At 53.6% G+C, this 23,075-nt stretch overlaps 1 protein-coding gene across 13 annotated transcripts; it reads right to left on the reverse strand.

The window, feature by feature from the left end:
* Positions 1-1,701: 1,701 nt before the first annotated feature.
* On the reverse strand, positions 1,702-22,552 carry LOC129736244 (butyrophilin subfamily 1 member A1-like). Of its 13 annotated transcripts, XM_055712492.1 has the most exons (18): positions 22,467-22,552; positions 19,841-19,861; positions 19,061-19,081; positions 17,857-17,877; positions 17,213-17,233; positions 14,457-14,477; positions 13,810-13,830; positions 13,036-13,056; positions 12,256-12,276; positions 10,408-10,428; positions 9,634-9,654; positions 8,857-8,877; positions 7,009-7,029; positions 6,235-6,255; positions 4,247-4,267; positions 3,814-3,834; positions 2,733-2,759; positions 1,702-2,389 (listed from the first exon to the last, which is right to left on the reverse strand). In XM_055712492.1, exons 1-18 carry the CDS (start codon positions 22,471-22,473, stop codon positions 1,863-1,865), a joined length of 876 nt encoding a protein of 291 aa, XP_055568467.1. In that variant the 5' UTR covers positions 22,474-22,552; the 3' UTR covers positions 1,702-1,862. The 13 variants fall into 13 exon arrangements, 4 of the variants coding, with proteins under 4 accessions (XP_055568467.1, XP_055568464.1, XP_055568465.1 ...); XM_055712489.1 differs by lacking the exons at positions 7,009-7,029; positions 8,857-8,877; positions 9,634-9,654; ... (1 more) ...; positions 12,256-12,276; positions 22,467-22,552 and having other exon boundaries at positions 19,061-19,942; XM_055712490.1 differs by lacking the exons at positions 6,235-6,255; positions 8,857-8,877; positions 9,634-9,654; ... (3 more) ...; positions 13,810-13,830; positions 22,467-22,552 and having other exon boundaries at positions 19,061-19,941.
* Positions 22,553-23,075: the final 523 nt, after the last annotated feature.

Consider the following 23,075-nt stretch of genomic DNA (forward strand, 5'->3'; position numbering starts at 1 on the left):
TAACAGTTCCTATGACGGATTTGGGGAGGGGTGTTTGCATTGACACGCATGTGTTCACATCATCACTTTGCCATTTATTGCCACTTCAAATGAGCCCATCCTCTGTGCGTGAGTGGGTAGAGCCCTGCTCCTTTGTGGCTCATTCCTAACGCAATGACTGGGGATGTGGTACGTACCGAAGCATTGTGGATAGTCAGAGGCCATGTTGCTGATGGAGTCACAGGTGAACCTGAACAAATACCACCAGGACAGGAATTTCTTTTCAAGTTCAATTGCATTATCCCAGATTTCCTTTCAAATTGCAGTGGGCAAGGACCTTTCACCACCTTCTCTGGTAACTGCAGCTGTCATCGGTTGTATCCACACTTGAGCTTGGGTACAACAAAGAGTGAAAGAAGCATTACCTTGGACTACACCAAGTGCATCTACCATCAACTGCTGGTCTCTTTGATCAGTTCCCTCCCACTGAGGCAACAGGTCCGACAAAAGCCATTGATTAGTTCCTAAAGCAAAAAGGGAAGATCATAAAGGATGTTATAAATTTGTGCAAATCACTGGTTACTGTAACTAATTTGTTCATGAAGACTTCTGAGTCTGTGCTATTTAGAACTCCCAATGCTGTTCCCAGGATACCAGTCCCATCTCTTTTTGCTTGTTTTGGGGGGAAGAGGGTTTGTTTATGCAGCCGTGCCATCCATCACTTTTAAGAGCACTTCAGGAATGGTGCACGAGCTAGATGGACTGCAGAAATGTTAGTTAGCATTGATAATTCTACTCTTTTGAGGGACCATGGTGGGTTAAACAACAGCCGCTGTTGGCCTGTGTACTGGATCATATATAGTCCAATGTTAGATATTGGTGGAGACAAAATGTCTTTCGCTGGTAAAACGACATCACAGATCTACCTTTCAAGGGTGATATCCTTTGAACCTAAGGCTGCAAATGGTCAAATACAACAAAAATGTGTTATGGTCACGATGAGCGACAGGCTGCTTCATCCATCCATGTGTGGTTCATCCCGAATTCCTGTAAAAAAGGACAGAAAAGGAAATGTGCTCGGTTGGAAGTACAAACGGCAGAATTAATTAAGAGGAGGAAGAAACCCACTGAGTAGTGATTCGGGGTCTTTTTCCTGAGCAATCTCTTGCTTCCCTGGCGTAGAGATTTTTAGGCATGACTAGTACCATTGGTCATATTTCAGTTTGGGACATCTTTACTGACACAGGCTGTCCAGCATCAAACCCAGTACGTTGATTTACGTTGCCTCTCAGACTCTTCTTCAAGCACAGATGGCACGTTCTCCACTCAAGAAGTGAAGTATAGACACATTACTCTCTTTTTAATTACTCTGGATTAATTTTTTTCCTTTCCTCCAAATTTCTGACAATTCCATCCAGAAGAGTGATGAAGAGAGGTTACCTTTATGGGGTGCTGTGCATTTATCAAGGTGTGTGTATTTGAATTCACGATGTCAAGTTGAGCTTTGTATGTAAATGCAAATTACACAGTGCAGCAGGGCAGAACTAAACCTCAGAGAATGATGATGACCGAAATGCATCATAAGGGCTGACATGATTTTCAGAAGGAAAGACTACGGAAACTGTTCTTGAGTTAAACATACGATTCCTAAAACCACGGCACGTGATAGCTCGTGTCTACATTCATGCCGCAAGTATTGGACAAAATGCATGCAGAAAAGGCTGGGGTAAGGAATATATTTTAAGCTAAAGGTGTTACACTATGCATAATACAGATTGTGGTCAAGAACGCGTAATACATAAATCGCAATTAAGCATTAAATTTGTCTCAGAAAATAATATGCTCTTTCATGTCGCAACAAAATTACTACATTAAAACACACATTATTCCTCTTCAACTGAGCAAATCCTGATGGTTGATTCTCTGTGTGAGTTTTTAAAGAATGGATAAACTGCTTCGGAGAATGCACAGTCTTGAAACGTGAACATCACAGACATGTTGGTGACATTGAAAAAAGTCAGAGTTTTCTCTTCACAGTTAAGGAAAACCCCAACTTTCCTGGGATTTTCCTGCACCTCTAACTGTGTCCATGGATCGGTTCTTGCCCAGCAAAATTTAACACTTAAGCCCAGAGCCCAGAATCCTTCTTTAGGTGACAGAGTTATTCTTCCTTTCCTTGGGGCGGATTTCCTGGCTACTCCCAGGTCCCAGTCACTGCATTTTCCCACGTCCACCTCCCAGTAATGCTTGCCGGAGGAGAAACCTTCTGAGCCCAGCACGCAGACAGAGGAATCAAAACTGCCCTCATGGAGAGTCACTTTCTGGACCTGTGATTGATACGTGAAACTCTTCTTGTCCCCAGCAATAGACAAGTATGGATGGGCTGTGTCCCAATCAACCACGATGTCATCTGTAAAAAACAGGTATTTGGGGCTTTCTAAACACTTTTCTAAAGAGAAGAGAAGGAAAGGGTGCTGCACTGCAATTCATTCTGAAAATCTGCCTACAACGTCATTCTGAAAATCTGCCTGTAACGGTCTGGAAAGACCTCTTACCCCCAGGGAAGGACTGCTCTCAGGCATACGCATTACACTTTCACTCTCAACTATGTCACAGCCCAGTGAAATACCTATGCACCACTGCAATAAAAGGCATTTGTAGACTCACGGTCCAGCCCATGCTCAGCACTGCTTCTGCAGTAGTCACAGATGTCACGCCATTGAGTACAGACATGAGTAAGTGCAGTGTTTTACCTGTATAGCCACGAGCCTTTATGAATTCTGAAAGCAAATAGGAGAGACAAAAAGGAAAAAAACCAAGGGTGAGAGAAAGCAAATTCAAAACATTGACTGGAAAAAATTTCCAACTCCAAGCTGAGACATCCCAGGCTGAGACTAAACTCTGCAGGTTAACGGATGCTCAGATTCCCTCTTGCCCTCTCCAGCGCTGTGATTACCTGTGGGGGCTGGAGAAGGATCTGAGGCTGGGCTGAGTTTCCCGCCTGGGGACTACTTTCTCTCTCAGGTCCCACTCTGCCGCCTTGCCAGTGTTTTGGGTGGATGTCCCACCTGCCACACTGCACATTTCACAGCATGTGAGACCCCTGGTCAGCACCCCGGAATGTCCAGAGACACAGAAAGGGACCAGTCCCCTTTGTGACACTCCGCGGAATAAATGTCAGCCACTTCTTGTGGATTTCTCGGGTGGGGTTGGATACAAAGGAAGAGCTTGGGGGAATTGTCAGTAACCCTCTGAAGAGAGGAGACACTGCGCTTCCCAGAGAGTTTCTGGGTACGTGCAGCCGTGGCAGCTTTGTACCTGAGAGGGTGGGCAGGGAAGGAAGGCAGGGGAGATGTGGCAGGCAGAGAGTCTGCTCTACAAACCAAGCTGCTGAGAAGTCAGATCGGACCCAGTAAACGTTAAATAATCGAAAGAGCCGAATCAGCCGAGCTTGTGCATTTCTGTATGGATGTGAAAAGGCGACCCAGCAGGGCAGGATCGTGAAGTCCTGACACGTGAGCTTAAGGGGTTAGCTCCAAGGCAGGCATTGATGCTCCCTGAAGTTGCATCTGACATGCTTCTGATTCTGGCAGGGATGTCTTCCCTACCCCATCATCACGCACCATCCGTCCAGCCCCCACGTCTGGTTGGTGGCCCAGGCTCTGCAGCCCCATCAGCCCCATCACAGCCTTCCCTCAATGTACCCTTCCTTCACTCTCCGACCAACACCAAAGGCTCCACCAGCCACAACACCACAAGCAACACCCTGTGAAAACCCCTTAAATGCCACAACTGGGTGGCACGCAAGGCCTCCAGGGAGGCAGCGGAACTCACCAATCTCGTTCTTCTGCTGCTCTGCAAGAAGAGAGGGAGAACACCTTGCTTAGCACCTTGAATCAAAGGAACACTGGAGCACCCCAGTCACAAGAACATCCCACCAGCCCTTCTGAATGCCCGCTGGGGGAAAAGACATTCCAAGGAGCCCAGGAATAGCACAACCCTACCAAAGTCAACTCCCCATTACTGAGCCTACAGCACAGGCAGGGAAGGAAACTGAACCTGCACATCTGCACTTATTATTCTGCCTCCAAAAGCCAGTCCGTTCTGGAATAGTCCAACCCACGAATGGAGGAAAAGCTCCTCTGGCATGGTAGATGGCTCACACTATTGTGCGGTCAGGGGTGACTTCACCTCCGCTATCCCACCCTGGAATCACCTCCCATGATTGTCTTGCTCACATGGCCCGCAGGGATTCAGCAGCACTCACCGATCCGCTTCTTCTGGTTCCCTGCAAGATTAGAGAGGGAAGAGAAAACACCTTGATTAGTGCCATGACTCCGTGGGATACATGGCAAACAGCATGTGTACACCTCCTTTAGGAAGGCTGACATGTCATCCATCAGGACATGTCCCCAGCCAGAGCTCCCCCAGGCACGGAGCCGTGGTGGCAGCGCATTGCCCGCAGTCCCCCTTCTCAGCACCCAGGGCTGCCCCTGCTTGCAGCTGAGGCTGCTCTGCACGTGAGGGCTTGGCAGAACGAAGGGAGAGCAATCAGGGCTTCCCAGGCACGAGCTGCTGCCAGCCGTGGGGGCAGGGGCTCCCTTGCTTCTAGACACAGCAGCACCCAATACCTGCACAGGATGACACCCACTGACCTCCCACCCACTCCCCACCGCTCACAGCACTGCCCCTGCCTGCCACAGACACCCTCACTGGCTGCCACCTCCACCAGCATCACAACCACAGGACCCCATTCGCATGTCAGGTGCTGAGGGACACAGCACCTCCCCTCAACCAGCACCCAGCAAGCCAGAAACTTGCTGTAGGAGTAGCCCCACCACCCTGCCCCTTCTTTCTGGCTCACACAGGGAATTCAGCTATCAGTTTCTTGCTTCCCAGGACAACAGTATTCCCTTTCCCTGGGGATGGGTCCTCTCTCTTGGGCCACTGCTTCTATCCTTGACCGGATAGCAAAGAACTCAGAGCCTTCACAATGGTCATAAGTCCATAATAGGACCCCCAGGCACAAGGACATCCAATCACTCATGTCAAATGCATGCTGGTCCAGGAGAATGGCCAAGGACCATGGGATTAGGGCTGTCCTGCCACTGTCAATGGTCCCTGAAAGAGCTTGCACCATGGGCAGGGAAGCGCACTGCACCCTTACATTCACCCTCACTAATCTGTCGCTGAAATGTGTTGAAAGGAGAAGAATCCGTAAACAGTGATGCCACAGTATCTATTGGGTGTCCCACGACAGAATAAAAAGAGTCAAAACCCACCCAGGCACTGGCCTTCGGGGAAGACCTTGGTACAGCCAAATGCAGGGAGCACCAGCTACCAGGTTGAGCCTTGCACATTGGCAGGGTCCGTCAGTGTGGCACTTGGCGAGCAGTTGGCATTGCTGGAGCATCCCTCCTCATCTGCCTCAAGGCCCTATCACTGTGCCAAAGGCATTTAAGAAACAGAAACACTCACCGTTTCTTGCATGGAGGTCCTCTGTTGAGTCACCGTGGTCACAGGAGAAGACACATGAAATCAGAGAAGACATAACGTCCTGTAGTGGGCTGAGGGACACGGCACCTCCCTTGACCAGCATCAAGCAAGCCAGAAGCTGGAGTAGCTCCACCACAACCACCCTGCCCCTTCTGTCTGGCTCACAAAGGGAATTCAGCCTGGCAGATTCCTGCTTCCCAGGGGATGGTTTTCCCTTTCCCTGGGCATAGATCCTCTGTCTTAGTCCATCGCTTCTCCCCTTGACTGAATAGCAAAGAACACAGTGCCTTTCCAATGGGAAGAAGTTCATAATAGGACCCCCAGGCACAAGAACACCCCATCAGTCATGCCAAATGTGTGCTGGAGTAGGAGAATGGCCAAGGACCATAATTAGTACTTCTCTGCCAGTGTCAAGGCTCTATGAAAGAGCTTGCACCACCACAACACACTAAACATTTGCTTTTATTAATCTTCCACTTGAACTGTGCTGAAAGGCAAAGAGTCCAAAAATACTAATTCCCAAAAAGCCAATGGCAGGCCGACCACAAAATGGAAGAGTCAATGTCCACCCCACCACTGGCCATTGGGGAAGATCTTTCTTGGTAAAGCCAAAGTCAGGGAGTACTTGCTGACAGGTTGAGCCTTGTGCTCTCTCAATGTGGCACACAGGGAGTATTTGGCATTGCTGGAGCATCTCTCTTCACCTGATTCATGGCCCTATCACTGTGCTAAAGGCATTTAAGAAACAGAAACACTCACCGTTCCTTGCATGGAGGTCCTCTGTTGAGTCACCGTGGTCACAGGAGAAGAGACATGAAATCAACAGAGGCTGAGGGACACGGCACCTCCCCTGACCAGCACCCAGCAAGCCAGAAGCTGAGGTAGCCCCACCACAATCACCCTGCCCCTTCTGTCTGGCTCACACAGGGAATTCAGCCTGGCAGATTCCTGCTTCCCAGGGGATGGTTTTCCCTTTCCCTGGGGACGGAACCTATGACTTGGGCCAACACTTCTCCCCTTGACTGAACTGCAAAGAATACAGAGCTTGCACAATGGACACAGTAACAGGGTCCCCAGTCAGAAGGTCATCTAATCAGTCATGCCAAATGCGTGCTGGTCCAGGAGAACGGCCAAGGACCATGGGATTAACACAGACCGGACATTGTTCAAGGCATCACTAATGAGCTGCACTATGGGCAGGTAAAGCGCACGACACCCTGAATTTGCATCCTTGCTGAGCTGCCTCTGAGACTGTGCTGACAGGCAAAGGCTCTGGAAATGGCAATGCCGCAGAAGCGATTGCAAGATCCCCCACAAAAAGGAAGAGTCCAAACAATTCACAGCTGGCCATGGGCACCGCCCCTGCAGAGCCAGAGCCACGGAGCACCAGCTGCCAGGTTGAGCCTTGCACATTGGCAAAGTCTCTCAGCGTGGCACTCGGGGAGCTGCTGGCATTGCTGGAGCATCCCTCCCCTCCCAGCCCAGGGCACTAACTCAGGCAAGGACAGCGTTTGCACAAGCGGAAACACTCACCATTCGTTGCACGCAGTTCATCTGCAAGTCACCATGGTCACAGGAGAAGAAGACATGAAGTCAGGACAGGACCCACAGGATCCCTACAAGCCATCTCCCTCTGGGACTGTCCACCCCAGGGAGTGATGAACAACAAATCTGGCATGCAGGAGAGTTCATGCTCCTTTGGAGCTCCTCATCATGTGGCCCTCAGAAGCATTTTTACCAACGACGGCACAGACCCAAATCCCTATAAGTAGCCAGGGTTCCTCAGGGACATGGGCTCTCTGCCCCATCACACACACTGTGGCCTTCCCTCAGCATCTCCTTCCTTCATGCTCCTGCCCCCAACAGAGCCTCCCGCAGCCTGGGCATCACCAGCCACCCGCCACGGCAACCCATCTGCCTTGTGGCAAGGGCCATGGGTGCCTTTAGAGGCCCCTTCCCCAGGGACAGTCGGTGACAGGAAGGGGAGGGAAAGCCAGCAGAGATGGCCTCCAAGCCAGGTGTCTCTCAGCATTCCTGACACCGGTCACGCTTCATGGTGCAGACTCTCCTGGCTGTCCTGTGGGGTGAGGGCTGACATGTCCTCCACTCTCCCACCCTGGCGCCCCATCCCACAAACTGCTCACACACACGGGCCCCAGGGAGTCAGCGACACTCACCAATCTCCTTCTTCTGTAGCTCTGCAAGAAGAAAGGGTGAAAAGAGGACACACTGATTAGCACCCAACCTCCAGTGAAGATGGCTGTAAATCCTGGGACACGTTCAGCAAAGCAGATCCCTTCTCCTCCAAACCCACATGCAGCCAGAGCTCCCCCGGGCACGGAGCCGTGGTGGCAGCGCATTGCCCGCAGTCCCCCTTCTCAGCACCCAGGGCTGCCCCTGCTTGCAGCTAAGGCTGCTCTGCACGTGAGGGCTTGGCAGAACGAAGGGAGAGCAATCAGGGCTTCCCAGGCACGAGCTGCTGCCAGCCGTGGGGGCAGGGGCTCCCTTGCTCTGGACACAGCAGCACCCAATACCTGCACAGGATGACACCCACTGACCTCCCACCCACTCCCCACCGCTCACAGCACTGCCCCTGCCTGCCACAGACACCCTCACTGGCTGCCACCTCCACCAGCATCACAACCACAGGACCCCATTCGCATGTCAGGTGCTGAGGGACACAGCACCTCCCCTCAACCAGCACCCAGCAAGCCAGAAACTTGCTGTAGGAGTAGCCCCACCACCCTGCCCCTTCTTTCTGGCTCACACAGGGAATTCAGCTATCAGTTTCTTGCTTCCCAGGACAACAGTATTCCCTTTCCCTGGGGATGGGTCCTCTCTCTTGGGCCACTGCTTCTATCCTTGACCGGATAGCAAAGAACTCAGAGCCTTCACAATGGTCATAAGTCCATAATAGGACCCCCAGGCACAAGGACATCCAATCACTCATGTCAAATGCGTGCTGGTCCAGGAGAATGGCCAAGGACCATGGGATTAGGGCTGTCCTGCCACTGTCAATGGTCCCTGAAAGAGCTTGCACCATGGGCAGGGAAGCGCACTGCACCCTTACATTCACCCTCACTAATCTGTCGCTGAAATGTGTTGAAAGGAGAAGAATCCGTAAACAGTGATGCCACAGTATCTATTGGGTGTCCCACGACAGAATAAAAAGAGTCAAAACCCACCCAGGCACTGGCCTTCGGGGAAGACCTTGGTACAGCCAAATGCAGGGAGCACCAGCTACCAGGTTGAGCCTTGCACATTGGCAGGGTCCGTCAGTGTGGCACTTGGCGAGCAGTTGGCATTGCTGGAGCATCCCTCCTCATCTGCCTCAAGGCCCTATCACTGTGCCAAAGGCATTTAAGAAACAGAAACACTCACCGTTTCTTGCATGGAGGTCCTCTGTTGAGTCACCGTGGTCACAGGAGAAGACACATGAAATCAGAGAAGACATAACGTCCTGTAGTGGGCTGAGGGACACGGCACCTCCCTTGACCAGCATCAAGCAAGCCAGAAGCTGGAGTAGCTCCACCACAACCACCCTGCCCCTTCTGTCCGGCTCACAAAGGGAATTCAGCCTGGCAGATTCCTGCTTCCCAGGGGATGGTTTTCCCTTTCCCTGGGCATAGATCCTCTGTCTTAGTCCATCGCTTCTCCCCTTGACTGAATAGCAAAGAACACAGTGCCTTTCCAATGGGAAGAAGTTCATAATAGGACCCCCAGGCACAAGAACACCCCATCAGTCATGCCAAATGTGTGCTGGAGTAGGAGAATGGCCAAGGACCATAATTAGTACTTCTCTGCCAGTGTCAAGGCTCTATGAAAGAGCTTGCACCACCACAACACACTAAACATTTGCTTTTATTAATCTTCCACTTGAACTGTGCTGAAAGGCAAAGAGTCCAAAAATACTAATTCCCAAAAAGCCAATGGCAGGCCGACCACAAAATGGAAGAGTCAATGTCCACCCCACCACTGGCCATTGGGGAAGATCTTTCTTGGTAAAGCCAAAGTCAGGGAGTACTTGCTGACAGGTTGAGCCTTGTGCTCTCTCAATGTGGCACACAGGGAGTATTTGGCATTGCTGGAGCATCTCTCTTCACCTGATTCATGGCCCTATCACTGTGCTAAAGGCATTTAAGAAACAGAAACACTCACCGTTCCTTGCATGGAGGTCCTCTGTTGAGTCACCGTGGTCACAGGAGAAGAGACATGAAATCAACAGAGGCTGAGGGACACGGCACCTCCCCTGACCAGCACCCAGCAAGCCAGAAGCTGAGGTAGCCCCACCACAATCACCCTGCCCCTTCTGTCTGGCTCACACAGGGAATTCAGCCTGGCAGATTCCTGCTTCCCAGGGGATGGTTTTCCCTTTCCCTGGGGACGGAACCTATGACTTGGGCCAACACTTCTCCCCTTGACTGAACTGCAAAGAATACAGAGCTTGCACAATGGACACAGTAACAGGGTCCCCAGTCAGAAGGTCATCTAATCAGTCATGCCAAATGCGTGCTGGTCCAGGAGAACGGCCAAGGACCATGGGATTAACACAGACCGGACATTGTTCAAGGCATCACTAATGAGCTGCACTATGGGCAGGTAAAGCGCACGACACCCTGAATTTGCATCCTTGCTGAGCTGCCTCTGAGACTGTGCTGACAGGCAAAGGCTCTGGAAATGGCAATGCCGCAGAAGCGATTGCAAGATCCCCCACAAAAAGGAAGAGTCCAAACAATTCACAGCTGGCCATGGGCACCGCCCCTGCAGAGCCAGAGCCACGGAGCACCAGCTGCCAGGTTGAGCCTTGCACATTGGCAAAGTCTCTCAGCGTGGCACTCGGGGAGCTGCTGGCATTGCTGGAGCATCCCTCCCCTCCCAGCCCAGGGCACTAACTCAGGCAAGGACAGCGTTTGCACAAGCGGAAACACTCACCATTCGTTGCACGCAGTTCATCTGCAAGTCACCATGGTCACAGGAGAAGAAGACATGAAGTCAGGACAGGACCCACAGGATCCCTACAAGCCATCTCCCTCTGGGACTGTCCACCCCAGGGAGTGATGAACAACAAATCTGGCATGCAGGAGAGTTCATGCTCCTTTGGAGCTCCTCATCATGTGGCCCTCAGAAGCATTTTTACCAACGACGGCACAGACCCAAATCCCTATAAGTAGCCAGGGTTCCTCAGGGACATGGGCTCTCTGCCCCATCACACACACTGTGGCCTTCCCTCAGCATCTCCTTCCTTCATGCTCCTGCCCCCAACAGAGCCTCCCACAGCCTGGGCATCACCAGCCACCCGCCACGGCAACCCATCTGCCTTGTGGCAAGGGCCATGGGTGCCTTTAGAGGCCCCTTCCCCAGGGACAGTCGGTGACAGGAAGGGGAGGGAAAGCCAGCAGAGATGGCCTCCAAGCCAGGTGTCTCTCAGCATTCCTGACACCGGTCACGCTTCATGGTGCAGACTCTCCTGGCTGTCCTGTGGGGTGAGGGCTGACATGTCCTCCACTCTCCCACCCTGGCGCCCCATCCCACAAACTGCTCACACACACGGGCCCCAGGGAGTCAGCGACACTCACCAATCTCCTTCTTCTGTAGCTCTGCAAGAAGAAAGGGTGAAAAGAGGACACACTGATTAGCACCCAACCTCCAGTGAAGATGGCTGTAAATCCTGGGACACGTTCAGCAAAGCAGATCCCTTCTCCTCCAAACCCACATGCAGCCAGAGCTCCCCCGGGCATGGAGCCGTGGTGGCAGCGCATTGCCCGCAGTCCCCCTTCTCAGCACCCAGGGCTGCCCCTGCTTGCAGCTAAGGCTGCTCTGCACGTGAGGGCTTGGCAGAACGAAGGGAGAGCAATCAGGGCTTCCCAGGCACGAGCTGCTGCCAGCCGTGGGGGCAGGGGCTCCCTTGCTCTGGACACAGCAGCACCCAATACCTGCACAGGATGACACCCACTGACCTCCCACCCACTCCCCACCGCTCACAGCACTGCCCCTGCCTGCCACAGACACCCTCACTGGCTGCCACCTCCACCAGCATCACAACCACAGGACCCCATTCGCATGTCAGGTGCTGAGGGACACAGCACCTCCCCTCAACCAGCACCCAGCAAGCCAGAAACTTGCTGTAGGAGTAGCCCCACCACCCTGCCCCTTCTTTCTGGCTCACACAGGGAATTCAGCTATCAGTTTCTTGCTTCCCAGGACAACAGTATTCCCTTTCCCTGGGGATGGGTCCTCTCTCTTGGGCCACTGCTTCTATCCTTGACCGGATAGCAAAGAACTCAGAGCCTTCACAATGGTCATAAGTCCATAATAGGACCCCCAGGCACAAGGACATCCAATCACTCATGTCAAATGCATGCTGGTCCAGGAGAATGGCCAAGGACCATGGGATTAGGGCTGTCCTGCCACTGTCAATGGTCCCTGAAAGAGCTTGCACCATGGGCAGGGAAGCGCACTGCACCCTTACATTCACCCTCACTAATCTGTCGCTGAAATGTGTTGAAAGGAGAAGAATCCGTAAACAGTGATGCCACAGTATCTATTGGGTGTCCCACGACAGAATAAAAAGAGTCAAAACCCACCCAGGCACTGGCCTTCGGGGAAGACCTTGGTACAGCCAAATGCAGGGAGCACCAGCTACCAGGTTGAGCCTTGCACATTGGCAGGGTCCGTCAGTGTGGCACTTGGCGAGCAGTTGGCATTGCTGGAGCATCCCTCCTCATCTGCCTCAAGGCCCTATCACTGTGCCAAAGGCATTTAAGAAACAGAAACACTCACCGTTTCTTGCATGGAGGTCCTCTGTTGAGTCACCGTGGTCACAGGAGAAGACACATGAAATCAGAGAAGACAGATAACGTCCTTGTAGTGGGCTGAGGGACACGGCACCTCCCTTGACCAGCATCAAGCAAGCCAGAAGCTGGAGTAGCTCCACCACAACCACCCTGCCCCTTCTGTCTGGCTCACAAAGGGAATTCAGCCTGGCAGATTCCTGCTTCCCAGGGGATGGTTTTCCCTTTCCCTGGGCATAGATCCTCTGTCTTAGTCCATCGCTTCTCCCCTTGACTGAATAGCAAAGAACACAGTGCCTTTCCAATGGGAAGAAGTTCATAATAGGACCCCCAGGCACAAGAACACCCCATCAGTCATGCCAAATGTGTGCTGGAGTAGGAGAATGGCCAAGGACCATAATTAGTACTTCTCTGCCAGTGTCAAGGCTCTATGAAAGAGCTTGCACCACCACAACACACTAAACATTTGCTTTTATTAATCTTCCACTTGAACTGTGCTGAAAGGCAAAGAGTCCAAAAATACTAATTCCCAAAAAGCCAATGGCAGGCCGACCACAAAATGGAAGAGTCAATGTCCACCCCACCACTGGCCATTGGGGAAGATCTTTCTTGGTAAAGCCAAAGTCAGGGAGTACTTGCTGACAGGTTGAGCCTTGTGCTCTCTCAATGTGGCACACAGGGAGTATTTGGCATTGCTGGAGCATCTCTCTTCACCTGATTCATGGCCCTATCACTGTGCTAAAGGCATTTAAGAAACAGAAACACTCACCGTTCCTTGCATGGAGGTCCTCTGTTGAGTCACCGTGGTCACAGGAGAAGAGACATGAAATCAACAGAGGCTGAGGGACACGGCACCTCCCCTGACCAGCACCCAGCAAGCCAGAAGCTGAGGTAGCCCCACCACAATCACCCTGCCCCTTCTGTCTGGCTCACACAGGGAATTCAGCCTGGCAGATTCCTGCTTCCCAGGGGATGGTTTTCCCTTTCCCTGGGGACGGAACCTATGACTTGGGCCAACACTTCTCCCCTTGACTGAACTGCAAAGAATACAGAGCTTGCACAATGGACACAGTAACAGGGTCCCCAGTCAGAAGGTCATCTAATCAGTCATGCCAAATGCGTGCTGGTCCAGGAGAACGGCCAAGGACCATGGGATTAACACAGACCGGACATTGTTCAAGGCATCACTAATGAGCTGCACTATGGGCAGGTAAAGCGCACAACACCCTGAATTTGCATCCTTGCTGAGCTGCCTCTGAGACTGTGCTGACAGGCAAAGGCTCTGGAAATGGCAATGCCGCAGAAGCGATTGCAAGATCCCCCACAAAAAGGAAGAGTCCAAACAATTCACAGCTGGCCATGGGCACCGCCCCTGCAGAGCCAGAGCCACGGAGCACCAGCTGCCAGGTTGAGCCTTGCACATTGGCAAAGTCTCTCAGCGTGGCACTCGGGGAGCTGCTGGCATTGCTGGAGCATCCCTCCCCTCCCAGCCCAGGGCACTAACTCAGGCAAGGACAGCGTTTGCACAAGCGGAAACACTCACCATTCGTTGCACGCAGTTCATCTGCAAGTCACCATGGTCACAGGAGAAGAAGACATGAAGTCAGCACAGGACCCACAGGATCCCTACAAGCCATCTCCCTCTGGGACTGTCCACCCCAGGGAGTGATGAACAACAAATCTGGCATGCAGGAGAGTTCATGCTCCTTTGGAGCTCCTCATCATGTGGCCCTCAGAAGCATTTTTACCAACGACGGCACAGACCCAAATCCCTATAAGTAGCCAGGGTTCCTCAGGGACATGGGCTCTCTGCCCCATCACACACACTGTGGCCTCCCCTCAGCATCTCCTTCCCTCATGATCCTGCCTCCAACAAAGCCTCCCACAGCCTGGGCATCACCAGCCACCCGCCACGGCAACCCATCTGCCTTGTGGCAAGGGCCATGGGTGCCTTTAGAGGCCCCTTCCCCAGGGACAGTCGGTGACAGGAAGGGGAGGGAAAGCCAGCAGAGATGGCCTCCAAGCCAGGTGTCTCTCAGCATTCCTGACACCGGTCACGCTTCATGGTGCAGACTCTCCTGGCTGTCCTGTGGGGTGAGGGCTGACTTGTCCTCCACTCTCCTCCCACCCTGGCGCCCCATCCCACAAACTGCTCACACACACGGGCCCCAGGGAGTCAGCGACACTCACCAATCTCCTTCTTCAGTAGCTCTGCAAGAAGAAAGGGTGAAAAGAGGACACACTGATTAGCACCCAACCTCCAGTGAAGATGGCTGTAAATCCTGGGACACGTTCAGCAAAGCAGATCCCTTCTCCTCCAAACCCACATGCAGCCAGAGCTCCCCCGGGCACGGAGCCGTGGTGGCAGCGCATTGCCCGCAGTCCCCCTTCTCAGCACCCAGGGCTGCCCCTGCTTGCAGCTGAGGCTGCTCTGCACGTGAGGGCTTGGCAGAATGAAGGGAGAGCAATCAGGGCTTCCCAGGCATGAGCTGCTGCCAGCCGTGGGGGCAGGGGCTCCCTTGCCTCTAGACACAGCAGCACCCAATACCTGCACAGGATGACACCCACTGACCTCCCACCCACTCCCCACCGCTCACAGCACTGCCCCTGCCTGCCACAGACACCCTCACTGGCTGCCACCTCCACCAGCATCACAACCACAGGACCCCATTCGCATGTCAGGTGCTGAGGGACACAGCACCTCCCCTCAACCAGCACCCAGCAAGCCAGAAACTTGCTGTAGGAGTAGCCCCACCACCCTGCCCCTTCTTTCTGGCTCACACAGGGAATTCAGCTATCAGTTTCTTGCTTCCCAGGACAACAGTATTCCCTTTCCCTGGGGATGGGTCCTCTCTCTTGGGCCACTGCTTCTATCCTTGACCGGATAGCAAAGAACTCAGAGCCTTCACAATGGTCATAAGTCCATAATAGGACCCCCAGGCACAAGGACATCCAATCACTCATGTCAAATGCATGCTGGTCCAGGAGAATGGCCAAGGACCATGGGATTAGGGCTGTCCTGCCACTGTCAATGGTCCCTGAAAGAGCTTGCACCATGGGCAGGGAAGCGCACTGCACCCTTACATTCACCCTCACTAATCTGTCGCTGAAATGTGTTGAAAGGAGAAGAATCCGTAAACAGTGATGCCACAGTATCTATTGGGTGTCCCACGACAGAATAAAAAGAGTCAAAACCCACCCAGGCACTGGCCTTCGGGGAAGACCTTGGTACAGCCAAATGCAGGGAGCACCAGCTACCAGGTTGAGCCTTGCACATTGGCAGGGTCCGTCAGTGTGGCACTTGGCGAGCAGTTGGCATTGCTGGAGCATCCCTCCTCATCTGCCTCAAGGCCCTATCACTGTGCCAAAGGCATTTAAGAAACAGAAACACTCACCGTTTCTTGCATGGAGGTCCTCTGTTGAGTCACCGTGGTCACAGGAGAAGACACATGAAATCAGAGAAGACATAACGTCCTGTAGTGGGCTGAGGGACACGGCACCTCCCTTGACCAGCATCAAGCAAGCCAGAAGCTGGAGTAGCTCCACCACAACCACCCTGCCCCTTCTGTCTGGCTCACAAAGGGAATTCAGCCTGGCAGATTCCTGCTTCCCAGGGGATGGTTTTCCCTTTCCCTGGGCATAGATCCTCTGTCTTAGTCCATCGCTTCTCCCCTTGACTGAATAGCAAAGAACACAGTGCCTTTCCAATGGGAAGAAGTTCATAATAGGACCCCCAGGCACAAGAACACCCCATCAGTCATGCCAAATGTGTGCTGGAGTAGGAGAATGGCCAAGGACCATAATTAGTACTTCTCTGCCAGTGTCAAGGCTCTATGAAAGAGCTTGCACCACCACAACACACTAAACATTTGCTTTTATTAATCTTCCACTTGAACTGTGCTGAAAGGCAAAGAGTCCAAAAATACTAATTCCCAAAAAGCCAATGGCAGGCCGACCACAAAATGGAAGAGTCAATGTCCACCCCACCACTGGCCATTGGGGAAGATCTTTCTTGGTAAAGCCAAAGTCAGGGAGTACTTGCTGACAGGTTGAGCCTTGTGCTCTCTCAATGTGGCACACAGGGAGTATTTGGCATTGCTGGAGCATCTCTCTTCACCTGATTCATGGCCCTATCACTGTGCTAAAGGCATTTAAGAAACAGAAACACTCACCGTTCCTTGCATGGAGGTCCTCTGTTGAGTCACCGTGGTCACAGGAGAAGAGACATGAAATCAACAGAGGCTGAGGGACACGGCACCTCCCCTGACCAGCACCCAGCAAGCCAGAAGCTGAGGTAGCCCCACCACAATCACCCTGCCCCTTCTGTCTGGCTCACACAGGGAATTCAGCCTGGCAGATTCCTGCTTCCCAGGGGATGGTTTTCCCTTTCCCTGGGGACGGAACCTATGACTTGGGCCAACACTTCTCCCCTTGACTGAACTGCAAAGAATACAGAGCTTGCACAATGGACACAGTAACAGGGTCCCCAGTCAGAAGGTCATCTAATCAGTCATGCCAAATGCGTGCTGGTCCAGGAGAACGGCCAAGGACCATGGGATTAACACAGACCGGACATTGTTCAAGGCATCACTAATGAGCTGCACTATGGGCAGGTAAAGCGCACGACACCCTGAATTTGCATCCTTGCTGAGCTGCCTCTGAGACTGTGCTGACAGGCAAAGGCTCTGGAAATGGCAATGCCGCAGAAGCGATTGCAAGATCCCCCACAAAAAGGAAGAGTCCAAACAATTCACAGCTGGCCATGGGCACCGCCCCTGCAGAGCCAGAGCCACGGAGCACCAGCTGCCAGGTTGAGCCTTGCACATTGGCAAAGTCTCTCAGCGTGGCACTCGGGGAGCTGCTGGCATTGCTGGAGCATCCCTCCCCTCCCAGCCCAGGGCACTAACTCAGGCAAGGACAGCGTTTGCACAAGCGGAAACACTCACCATTCGTTGCACGCAGTTCATCTGCAAGTCACCATGGTCACAGGAGAAGAAGACATGAAGTCAGGACAGGACCCACAGGATCCCTACAAGCCATCTCCCTCTGGGACTGTCCACCCCAGGGAGTGATGAACAACAAATCTGGCATGCAGGAGAGTTCATGCTCCTTTGGAGCTCCTCATCATGTGGCCCTCAGAAGCATTTTTACCAACGACGGCACAGACCCAAATCCCTATAAGTAGCCAGGGTTCCTCAGGGACATGGGCTCTCTGCCCCATCACACACACTGTGGCCTTCCCTCAGCATCTCCTTCCTTCATGCTCCTGCCCCCAACAGAGCCTCCCACAGCCTGGGCATCACCAGCCACCCGCCACGGCAACCCATCTGCCTTGTGGCAAGGGCCATGGGTGCCTTTAGAGGCCCCTTCCCCAGGGACAGTCGGTGACAGGAAGGGGAGGGAAAGCCAGCAGAGATGGCCTCCAAGCCAGGTGTCTCTCAGCATTCCTGACACCGGTCACGCTTCATGGTGCAGACTCTCCTGGCTGTCCTGTGGGGTGAGGGCTGACATGTCCTCCACTCTCCCACCCTGGCGCCCCATCCCACAAACTGCTCACACACACGGGCCCCAGGGAGTCAGCGACACTCACCAATCTCCTTCTTCTGTAGCTCTGCAAGAAGAAAGGGTGAAAAGAGGACACACTGATTAGCACCCAACCTCCAGTGAAGATGGCTGTAAATCCTGGGACACGTTCAGCAAAGCAGATCCCTTCTCCTCCAAACCCACATGCAGCCAGAGCTCCCCCGGGCACGGAGCCGTGGTGGCAGCGCATTGCCCGCAGTCCCCCTTCTCAGCACCCAGGGCTGCCCCTGCTTGCAGCTAAGGCTGCTCTGCACGTGAGGGCTTGGCAGAACGAAGGGAGAGCAATCAGGGCTTCCCAGGCACGAGCTGCTGCCAGCCGTGGGGGCAGGGGCTCCCTTGCTCTGGACACAGCAGCACCCAATACCTGCACAGGATGACACCCACTGACCTCCCACCCACTCCCCACCGCTCACAGCACTGCCCCTGCCTGCCACAGACACCCTCACTGGCTGCCACCTCCACCAGCATCACAACCACAGGACCCCATTCGCATGTCAGGTGCTGAGGGACACAGCACCTCCCCTCAACCAGCACCCAGCAAGCCAGAAACTTGCTGTAGGAGTAGCCCCACCACCCTGCCCCTTCTTTCTGGCTCACACAGGGAATTCAGCTATCAGTTTCTTGCTTCCCAGGACAACAGTATTCCCTTTCCCTGGGGATGGGTCCTCTCTCTTGGGCCACTGCTTCTATCCTTGACCGGATAGCAAAGAACTCAGAGCCTTCACAATGGTCATAAGTCCATAATAGGACCCCCAGGCACAAGGACATCCAATCACTCATGTCAAATGCGTGCTGGTCCAGGAGAATGGCCAAGGACCATGGGATTAGGGCTGTCCTGCCACTGTCAATGGTCCCTGAAAGAGCTTGCACCATGGGCAGGGAAGCGCACTGCACCCTTACATTCACCCTCACTAATCTGTCGCTGAAATGTGTTGAAAGGAGAAGAATCCGTAAACAGTGATGCCACAGTATCTATTGGGTGTCCCACGACAGAATAAAAAGAGTCAAAACCCACCCAGGCACTGGCCTTCGGGGAAGACCTTGGTACAGCCAAATGCAGGGAGCACCAGCTACCAGGTTGAGCCTTGCACATTGGCAGGGTCCGTCAGTGTGGCACTTGGCGAGCAGTTGGCATTGCTGGAGCATCCCTCCTCATCTGCCTCAAGGCCCTATCACTGTGCCAAAGGCATTTAAGAAACAGAAACACTCACCGTTTCTTGCATGGAGGTCCTCTGTTGAGTCACCGTGGTCACAGGAGAAGACACATGAAATCAGAGAAGACAGATAACGTCCTTGTAGTGGGCTGAGGGACACGGCACCTCCCTTGACCAGCATCAAGCAAGCCAGAAGCTGGAGTAGCTCCACCACAACCACCCTGCCCCTTCTGTCTGGCTCACAAAGGGAATTCAGCCTGGCAGATTCCTGCTTCCCAGGGGATGGTTTTCCCTTTCCCTGGGCATAGATCCTCTGTCTTAGTCCATCGCTTCTCCCCTTGACTGAATAGCAAAGAACACAGTGCCTTTCCAATGGGAAGAAGTTCATAATAGGACCCCCAGGCACAAGAACACCCCATCAGTCATGCCAAATGTGTGCTGGAGTAGGAGAATGGCCAAGGACCATAATTAGTACTTCTCTGCCAGTGTCAAGGCTCTATGAAAGAGCTTGCACCACCACAACACACTAAACATTTGCTTTTATTAATCTTCCACTTGAACTGTGCTGAAAGGCAAAGAGTCCAAAAATACTAATTCCCAAAAAGCCAATGGCAGGCCGACCACAAAATGGAAGAGTCAATGTCCACCCCACCACTGGCCATTGGGGAAGATCTTTCTTGGTAAAGCCAAAGTCAGGGAGTACTTGCTGACAGGTTGAGCCTTGTGCTCTCTCAATGTGGCACACAGGGAGTATTTGGCATTGCTGGAGCATCTCTCTTCACCTGATTCATGGCCCTATCACTGTGCTAAAGGCATTTAAGAAACAGAAACACTCACCGTTCCTTGCATGGAGGTCCTCTGTTGAGTCACCGTGGTCACAGGAGAAGAGACATGAAATCAACAGAGGCTGAGGGACACGGCACCTCCCCTGACCAGCACCCAGCAAGCCAGAAGCTGAGGTAGCCCCACCACAATCACCCTGCCCCTTCTGTCTGGCTCACACAGGGAATTCAGCCTGGCAGATTCCTGCTTCCCAGGGGATGGTTTTCCCTTTCCCTGGGGACGGAACCTATGACTTGGGCCAACACTTCTCCCCTTGACTGAACTGCAAAGAATACAGAGCTTGCACAATGGACACAGTAACAGGGTCCCCAGTCAGAAGGTCATCTAATCAGTCATGCCAAATGCGTGCTGGTCCAGGAGAACGGCCAAGGACCATGGGATTAACACAGACCGGACATTGTTCAAGGCATCACTAATGAGCTGCACTATGGGCAGGTAAAGCGCACGACACCCTGAATTTGCATCCTTGCTGAGCTGCCTCTGAGACTGTGCTGACAGGCAAAGGCTCTGGAAATGGCAATGCCGCAGAAGCGATTGCAAGATCCCCCACAAAAAGGAAGAGTCCAAACAATTCACAGCTGGCCATGGGCACCGCCCCTGCAGAGCCAGAGCCACGGAGCACCAGCTGCCAGGTTGAGCCTTGCACATTGGCAAAGTCTCTCAGCGTGGCACTCGGGGAGCTGCTGGCATTGCTGGAGCATCCCTCCCCTCCCAGCCCAGGGCACTAACTCAGGCAAGGACAGCGTTTGCACAAGCGGAAACACTCACCATTCGTTGCACGCAGTTCATCTGCAAGTCACCATGGTCACAGGAGAAGAAGACATGAAGTCAGGACAGGACCCACAGGATCCCTACAAGCCATCTCCCTCTGGGACTGTCCACCCCAGGGAGTGATGAACAACAAATCTGGCATGCAGGAGAGTTCATGCTCCTTTGGAGCTCCTCATCATGTGGCCCTCAGAAGCATTTTTACCAACGACGGCACAGACCCAAATCCCTATAAGTAGCCAGGGTTCCTCAGGGACATGGGCTCTCTGCCCCATCACACACACTGTGGCCTTCCCTCAGCATCTCCTTCCTTCATGCTCCTGCCCCCAACAGAGCCTCCCGCAGCCTGGGCATCACCAGCCACCCGCCACGGCAACCCATCTGCCTTGTGGCAAGGGCCATGGGTGCCTTTAGAGGCCCCTTCCCCAGGGACAGTCGGTGACAGGAAGGGGAGGGAAAGCCAGCAGAAATGGCCTCCAAGCCAGGTGTCTCTCAGCATTCCTGACACCGGTCACGCTTCATGGTGCAGACTCTCCTGGCTGTCCTGTGGGGTGAGGGCTGACTTGTCCTCCACTCTCCTCCCACCCTGGCGCCCCATCCCACAAACTGCTCACACACACGGGCCCCAGGGAGTCAGCGACACTCACCAATCTCCTTCTTCTGTAGCTCTGCAAGAAGAAAGGGTGAAAAGAGGACACACTGATTAGCACCCAACCTCCAGTGAAGATGGCTGTAAATCCTGGGACACGTTCAGCAAAGCAGATCCCTTCTCCTCCAAACCCACATGCAGCCAGAGCTCCCCCGGGCACGGAGCCGTGGTGGCAGCGCATTGCCCGCAGTCCCCCTTCTCAGCACCCAGGGCTGCCCCTGCTTGCAGCTGAGGCTGCTCTGCACGTGAGGGCTTGGCAGAACGAAGGGAGAGCAATCAGGGCTTCCCAGGCACGAGCTGCTGCCAGCCGTGGGGGCAGGGGCTCCCTTGCTCTGGACACAGCAGCACCCAATACCTGCACAGGATGACACCCACTGACCTCCCACCCACTCCCCACCGCTCACAGCACTGCCCCTGCCTGCCACAGACACCCTCACTGGCTGCCACCTCCACCAGCATCACAACCACAGGACCCCATTCGCATGTCAGGTGCTGAGGGACACAGCACCTCCCCTCAACCAGCACCCAGCAAGCCAGAAACTTGCTGTAGGAGTAGCCCCACCACCCTGCCCCTTCTTTCTGGCTCACACAGGGAATTCAGCTATCAGTTTCTTGCTTCCCAGGACAACAGTATTCCCTTTCCCTGGGGATGGGTCCTCTCTCTTGGGCCACTGCTTCTATCCTTGACCGGATAGCAAAGAACTCAGAGCCTTCACAATGGTCATAAGTCCATAATAGGACCCCCAGGCACAAGGACATCCAATCACTCATGTCAAATGCGTGCTGGTCCAGGAGAATGGCCAAGGACCATGGGATTAACACAGTCCGGACATTGTTCAAGGCATCACTAATGAGCTGCACTATGGGCAGGTAAAGTGCACGACACCCTGAATTTGCATCCTTGCTGAGCTGCCTCTGAGACTGTGCTGACAGGCAAAGGCTCTGGAAATGGCAATGCCGCAGAAGCGATTGCAAGATCCCCCACAAAAAGGAAGAGTCCAAACAATTCACAGCTGGCCATGGGCACCGCCCCTGCAGAGCCAGAGCCACGGAGCACCAGCTGCCAGGTTGAGCCTTGCACATTGGCAAAGTCTCTCAGCGTGGCACTCGGGGAGCTGCTGGCATTGCTGGAGCATCCCTCCCCTCCCAGCCCAGGGCACTAACTCAGGCAAGGACAGCGTTTGCACAAGCGGAAACACTCACCATTCATTGCACGCAGTTCATCTGCAAGTCACCATGGTCACAGGAGAAGAAGACATGAAGTCAGGACAGGACCCACAGGATCCCTACAAGCCTGCACAGGATGACACCCACTGACCTCCCACACACTCCCATCCACTCACAGCACTGCCCCTGCGTGGCATGGACACCCTCACTGGCTGCCACCTTCACCAGCATCACAGCCATATGCCCTCCTTGGCATGTCAGGTGCTGAGGGACACAGTGGCACCTCTTGACCAGTACCCAGCAAGCCAGAATCCAGAGTAGCCCCAACACAAGCACCTGCCTTTTCTTTCTGGCTCACACTGGGAATTCAGCCTGGCAGTTATCCGCTTCCCAGGACAACAGTATTCCCTTTCCCTGGGGATGGATCCTGTGACTTGTGCCACTGCTTCCTCCCTTGTCTGAATAGCAAAGAACACAGAGCCTGCTAATGGACGCAGTAACGGGGGCCCCCAGGCACAAGAATATCCCACCAATCATGCGGAATATATGCTGGGCCAGGAGAATTGCCTAGAACCAAGGGACAAGCACCATCCTCTCACTTTCATGTGTCCATTTATAACCTTGCAGCTTGAGCAGGTAAGCACG

Source organism: Falco cherrug, chromosome 5, assembly GCF_023634085.1.
Source record: "Falco cherrug isolate bFalChe1 chromosome 5, bFalChe1.pri, whole genome shotgun sequence".
NCBI lineage: Eukaryota > Metazoa > Chordata > Aves > Falconiformes > Falconidae > Falco > Falco cherrug.